The following is a 7,042-nucleotide window of genomic DNA, read 5'->3' as shown; positions in this document are numbered from 1 at the left end:
TGGTGGAAAGTAATTCAGTACTTAAGTACATTTTTCAAGTTACTTTTTTGACTTTTACTCCACTACATTTCAAAGCAAGTACCTGTACATACGGTACATCATACCCATATTCATACCTATACAGGTATCTATACTGATTATCTAAGCAAATACCTTATTTGTAACACAGTCACGTTACATTACAGTTAATTGTTAGGATTTATAGTTATATTTGTCCGTATTTTTAAATTACTATGACACTACCGATACTACTAGCATAAATTGTATTCGGGATTAGCACTCATCTGCAGAAATAGGAACTTTATGCTATGTCTTATACACTGGATGCACATTTTAGTATTTTTATCATTTTTAGAGCTTATAGAGCTTGTGTGTAATCACCAGGTGTCATGACATTTCACTGCATATATGTATGACTGCATGTATATGTATGTGACAAATAATCTCTTGAACTCGAATTAACAAGTTATTGTTTTAAAAAAAAAATAAAGGGCTTACACTTTAAAAAATATATAAGAAATTATTTTGAGTTTTCATATTGAGAAAACCTCAACAAACAAAACAAACAAATAAATAAATATTATAATTTAATAAATTAAATCAATCTTTGTAAGGTAATGCAATCTTTTCGCAAGTTAATCGAATCTTTTTTTTAAGACTTTTATTTTCAATTCCTCATCTTTTTGTTTACTACCTTAGAGTTAATTACTTCTGTACTTTTAGTGAAGTAGAAATGTAAAAGTGTTACTTTCCCATTTACTAGAAAAATCAGGGTGTTTGTACTTTTACTGAAGTACTTGCTCCACCAATGACAACGTGCTGATCTGGACACCGGCGTGCACGTCTGTAAACGCATCCGGACCCGGTGGGAACCTGAGCCTCCCCGACGACGGACATCTCCAAAACCCGCGTCCATTCAGAGAGAGGGACGCGTGCTCTGCAACTCAGTCTCCCTGTCCTCCCTCCATTTTGTCCGCCCGTAGATTCATGACGGACGCGGCGCGCCGGGAGCAGGAGACCCTGAAGAAGAAGGTCACGCCCAAGCTGTCCCTGTCCCTCGGCGGCGGCATCGGCGGCGGCGGTTTGTCCCGGAACAGCACGGCCACGCCCCCACGCCACACCAGCGGCAACCTCACCCCCCCTGTCACGCCCCCCATCACCCCCTCCTCCTCCTTCCGCAGCAGTACGCCCACAGGTAGAGGGGTGTGTGTGTGTGTGTGTGTGTGTGTGTGTGTGTGTGTGTGTGTGTGTGTGTGTGTGTGTGTGTGTGTGTGTGTGTGTGTGTGTGTGTGTGTGTGTGTGTGTGTGTTGCTTTTCAGTTTGTATTTTTTGATTTTATTTATTATTAGTGTCTATTGTTTTGATGTGAGCTGCTGGCACATCTATCTATCCATCCATCCATCCATCCGTGTGTGTATTGAGGAGGAACAGTGTTGTGTTCCTGTTCCCATGCCGTCCGGAACCCGTTGTTCCAATTCAAATGTTTCCCCGTTTCCTCCGAGTGGAATGTGGGTAATTTCACACCTGGTGATTACAAAGCAGCAGCATGCAGCGCACCGCCAGCCGCCCATTCCACTACCCGGCAAAACATTTATTTTTTTTTGTTTCTATTTTTATTTTTAGGGCTCGCTTTTCTCCCTTTTTTTTATTTTTTTTTTTGGACTTAAAAGATTCGGAAACGGGGAGTTTTTCTACGTCGGTTAATTTGAGCGGCGCACGGGGAGGGAGGATGGAGGGACGCTGGGCTGCCGTCTAGCGTGTTGCTTGAGCGCAGGGAGGCGGGAGTGGGGGGGGGGGGGTTGTGTGGGTATGGGGGTGTGGGGGTCCGCTCAACACTCTGCTAATTACACAGCAGCTGTCACGCTGTGCGCTCACATGGCCCCCCAAAGCAGATGTCCAATTCCAGCCCAAATGGTTCCAACGAGCGCCGTGTTAGTTGTGGGGCTGGAGGGAACCCCCCCCCCCCCCCAAAAAAAGGGACACAACACACACCTCTTTCAACATGTGCCAGGGTGCCATCGACTTCCTCATGCTGAGCAGCAGCGTTTCCTGTGAAGCTGTGTGTGTGTGTGTGTGTGTGTGTGTGTGTGTGTGTGTGTGTGTGTGTGTGTGTGTGTGTGTGTGTGTGTGTGTGTGTGTGTGTGTGTGTGTGTGTGTGTGTGTGTGTGTGTGTGTGTGTGTTTCGGGGGGGGGGCGATGTGCACATGCCTGCACACTTTAGTCATGTGGTGTGTGTGTGTGTGTGTGTGTGTGTTCTGGTGCACGTACGTATGTGTGTGTGTGAGTGGAAAATGTTCTGTGCTCAGCCAGGCAGTTTCCAGGCGGCGCAGCGACAATTCCTCCCACTTAACGATCCCTTTCTGACTGCTGGTCCCAGCCTAGACGTGTGCGCACGCACGCTCACTCACTCACTCAACAGTCACACACACACACACTGACATGACAAAGCCAGACAATCACGCAACAGGCTGGAGTATTAATTAAGACATCACATTTTTCTGATCCGCGCCACTGGTGTCTAATCCAAACTCAAACCCGATGACTAACCCCAACCCTCCCCCCAACCCCCCGCAGGCAGCGAGTACGACGAGGAGGAGGTGGACTACGAGGAGTCAGACAGCGACGAGTCATGGACGACCGAGAGCGCCATCAGCTCCGAGTCCATCCTCAGCTCCATGTGCATGAACGGCGGCGAGGAGAAGCCGTTCGCCTGCCCCGTGCCGGGCTGCAAGAAGAGATACAAGGTACACGGAACGGGACTGGGAGGGGCTCCAGAGTTCTTACCAGGTCCTTGGGGTGCGTGAAGTGCGCGAGTTTTGACCGCCGAAATCGACGTACTGGAATATCTTGAAAACAGCCCGTTATGTGTGAAAGTGGTTGAAGAGTTCTTGGGAAAACCACAATCATTGAGAAGCTGTGATATTCCCTCTGGTGTTGTTATTCAAATCGTAATGTAATTAAACATTTCCAGAATCACTTTTACAACATAGATTATTCCAGGGAAATAGGTTGAAAAATAGACGATAATGAGATTAATAATAGATATATAGATATAGATATAGATATAAGCACAGACACTGTGAATAAATAATAGATGCACTCATATAAATAATAGACAATGAGACTCAGATGATATTATATTTAAATGAATAAAGATCGCATTGAAAATGTATTATATTTGTTTTGCGTGAAGTCCTTGAAAATCAAAAAAAAAATAGTGCTGAAAAGAAGTACTTGAAAGTCCTTGAATTTGATTTTGTAATGCCAGTATGAACCCTGTGACCCTTTCCTCACCCAAATTATCCCTGCCCTCCAAGAATGTGAACGGCATCAAGTACCACGCCAAGAACGGCCACCGGACGCAGATCCGCGTCAGGAAGCCCTTCAAGTGCCGCTGCGGCAAGAGCTACAAGACGTCGCAGGGCCTGAGGCACCACACCATCAACTTCCACCCGCCCGTCTCCACAGAGATCCTGCGCAAGATCCAGGGCTAAGGGGGGGCCTTCCAGGTCCCCACTGTGCACACCCGTGCAAACCCACGCCAACCCCTTTCCCAAACATTCCCTACCTTACCCTGTGGTACCCCCCCCCCAAACACCGCCACACTAAAGGACCCCCATGCATGCTTTAAGTTTTTACTTCAGAAAGGAGGGGAGGGCTTTCTTTAGTTTATTTTATTTTTATTTTTGTCAATATTATTTTCTTTGGGTGGGTATAGTGTTACACTCTTTCTTTTTCCTATCCAAGGTATATCACTTGTATTTTTTTTTTTTTTTTTCGAACTAATTATCTTATGTAGTTGTACATTTTGCACATTTGTATACACTATCAGATCGTTGTTTTGTTTGTTTGTTTTTACATCGTCGCTGACTTCCATAAGGTGCTAACTGTAAACAAAACAAAAAACCACAAGATAAAAAAACAAAAGATAAGAGAGACGAGTAGAAGGTGCCGCTGAGCCCGCTGAGAGTCACATTACAAGGTCTATGTAATAAGATATATTGATTATATAAACCAGACAGACGTATGTGTACATAAAAAAAGAAATATATATATATATATAAATATATACATATAAGTATTCATGAGCATATGCATAGTTTAAAAACTTTATTTTCAAGCTTTATTTTGTATATTTTTTCAACATGTCTAGGTTATTGTTTATTGTTATCAACTAAGTGTTCTTTTCATTCCGGAGGGGATCAATGCCGCGTAATCGGCGCCATTTCCCGATCCGGGGACACGTTGAATGGTAATTTCCTCTCTGATCCATATTGCGACGGAACCTTTTGTCACCCCGACATCCCCCCGTTTCATATATCCGCGAGTTATTTTTGCCACCGTTCCCCGGGAAACGAGAAGTGGTTTCCCCCCCGATCGGTGTTTTCAGGAGAAGCTGTTGAGATGTAATTTTGTTATGCTGTATTCAATTCCAGTTGCCAAGAGGTTTTTTTTGTATGTTATTTTCTGTCGGTTGTTTGTTTTTTCCATGGTCATTGCCAACAGCTCTCCACTGCCAAACTCTGACCATGCCATGTGCCTGAGAAAAACAGGGGGGTGGGGAGGGTGGGAGAACTGTTGTAACAGGGTTTTTTGGTTTTTTTTTTTGCACCGGAGGCCACGCAGTCATTTTTTTCTCTCCTCACGCCTCCGAACGAGCGTGTGTGTACAGTGACGGAATGTTTTTCGCGCATGCTCTTTGTGTTTCAGTGGGGGGAATTTGTATTTTCAAGAGATTACGATATGATTAATTCCCGTGTGTTGTAGACAACCATGGCATTCCGTGTGCGTGTGTGTGTGTGTGTGTGCGCGCGTGTGCTACTCATGAAGTGTTTTTTTCCCGCAGTATCTGAGTTGTGGCTTATAGTGTTATTCCTTTACTCCATGTCCTGTCAGTGCTGTTCTGGTCCCGTGTGTTCTAGTTGCGTGCCAGGCGGCCATTTTCACTCCTGTGGAGCAGGAGAGCCAACCTGTCCACCCCCGGGATCACATCATTAGTTGCCTCTAGGGGGGCGCATGGCGCTGCGCCCACACCGTGACCCATTCATGATGTCATAACCCCTGCCAGGTTCCGCGCCGGTGTGTTGATCTCCCGTTCCGTTGGCCGGCTACGCGTGCATCCTCAGCTCCCCCGGTTCGCTGTTTCTAGAGCCAAGTGTTGACCAATTCCCCTCCTCCTGGTTTTTGGAGATTCCACAAGCACAATGACAGGCTTTTTCAGGGGAGGTTTTGTTCTCCCGTTCAGGAGCCCTGCCGGCAGCGGACACAACTCAAAATGGGGAATCAAAAACGGGGAGGGAGGAGAGGTTATTCTTTTTCATGTAACCCCTTCTTCCATTTGAGAAAAAAAGTAAAAATGGGGAGGGGCTCTCGCTGCTCAGAGTCCTGGCCCGGGATCAGAGCGGAGATGGGCAGTCGCCCGAGTCGGGGATCTGTCAAACACTATAAAAACACCGGCTTCATGGAGACAACCATCGCCATGGCAACCATTCGGCTACAGCCTTGCTCGCAGTATTAATGCCAACCAAGAGAGGAGGAGGAGACGGATGTGTGTGCCGAGGGCGGAGACGAAGGGGAGGGACTCAAACATACTTTGTACAGTGAATGTATTGTATCGTGTGTCCGTTGTCAAGTGCTTTTAAATTATATTTTCGTACGTAAACGTGGAGACCCTGACATTAACTTTTTGTATCGGGGGGGGGACAAACAGGCGCTGAGGAGGGCGCCCTGTGAATGATGTCAAACTTGTCTTTCTATGTAAAAAGAAGCTGCTTAAATGTAAACAGGAAACGAATGAAAAAAAACAAAAAACAAAAAAAAAGTAAAATAAAGTGAAATGCTCCGAGGGCTCGTGCCGTCCTTTGTTCCAGTTAAAGACGCGACTTCAGTGAGAATGCATTTAAATAAGCGTACTTTTATTTGTAAAGAACTCTGCAATAAATACAACAGACAGACAACCTTACATTCACACACGGGGGGGGGGATGTAATCCAAGGGTTGAATTGGGATTCTGGTGGAGCCTCATTAAAATTTTTAGCAAACCTATTAAAGTTATTCCATTTATGGAAGGTCTGGGGAAAACAAATCCACGTGTCAAGATGCCTCTTGAGCTTGGAGGACTCCTGTTTAATTATTACACCCATTAAGAAAGGCTTTCCACCTAGAAACAGTGATATCAACAGTACTGTGATTACACTAATTGTCGCGCAACAGAAAGAGCCCTCGAATGTGCGTCCTCCCCATCCCCAATTTGACCCTTGGACGTATCCGAGACAAGACGCGTACCGGCTCGACTCCTGATTATGTCACATGTGCAATTAAAAAGAAAGTTCATATAACACTGTCAGTGGATTGTTTTCCAAATGGACAAATCATCAGACAAGCAGTAGGACACTGAACAGTCAAGTGAAGCCGGGGAAACGCACGCGCGCGCGCGCGCACACATACACTTAGATGCATGTGGAGATTGGCATGGATCTGCACACAAAGATTATTTTTCCCTCCAACACAAAGTACTCAACAATGATAGTGCCTGAACCTTAGTGTCCTGCAAGACGCCTCCGGGTTCTAAACCCCCTGGGACGAGGACCAGAAAGTGCAAGGTGGAATGTAAAACATCATCGGTTTATCGTCATTCTGTCGTTACTCAAACCAAAAAGTCAAGAGGGCGGTAGGGGGGCGACAACAGATTTAGACTGAAACAGCAGTTCACAGGAAACTCTCCTGACGGATAAACCTTTTTCATATATACACAGTTACATTCAGAATAAAGACTTTTTTTTTTTTTTGTGCAGATTAATGAAACGGTGCCGTCCCCCGGTGAGAGCGCCTCACGGTAAAAAGACGTACGGTAGTGGTACAGAAAAAAAAAAAAACAACACAAATAATACCCACAGTCACTTCCCATTCAAGTCAGAAAACTATCGCCTCCAAGCGCCCTTCACGCCCGTCCTGTACTGGACACTTGGTAAGATGAAGAGAACGGGGAGCGACTGACCACGTTTTGCAGGTGAATCTTACATGATTGGGTTTGTTTTTTTTC

The 7,042-nt window shown here is 45.5% G+C and overlaps 1 protein-coding gene across 1 annotated transcript in view; it reads left to right on the top strand.

The window, feature by feature from the left end:
* The window catches only part of jazf1a (JAZF zinc finger 1a), a 12,237-nt gene extending 7,702 nt beyond the window's left edge, over window positions 1–4,535 (top strand). The window contains exons 3-5 of the mRNA XM_080006911.1: window positions 984–1,195; window positions 2,575–2,744; window positions 3,318–4,535. Coding sequence (XP_079863037.1) covers window positions 984–1,195; window positions 2,575–2,744; window positions 3,318–3,494 — 559 coding nt within the window. The 3' untranslated portion in view covers window positions 3,495–4,535. The remainder of the gene's footprint in view (window positions 1–983; window positions 1,196–2,574; window positions 2,745–3,317) is intronic.
* Window positions 4,536–7,042: the final 2,507 nt, after the last annotated feature.

This window comes from Zeus faber (genome assembly GCF_960531495.2).
Source record: "Zeus faber genome assembly, chromosome: 1".
NCBI classification, from domain to species: Eukaryota; Metazoa; Chordata; class Actinopteri; order Zeiformes; family Zeidae; genus Zeus; species Zeus faber.
This window is presented reverse-complemented; position numbering and strand designations above follow the sequence as displayed.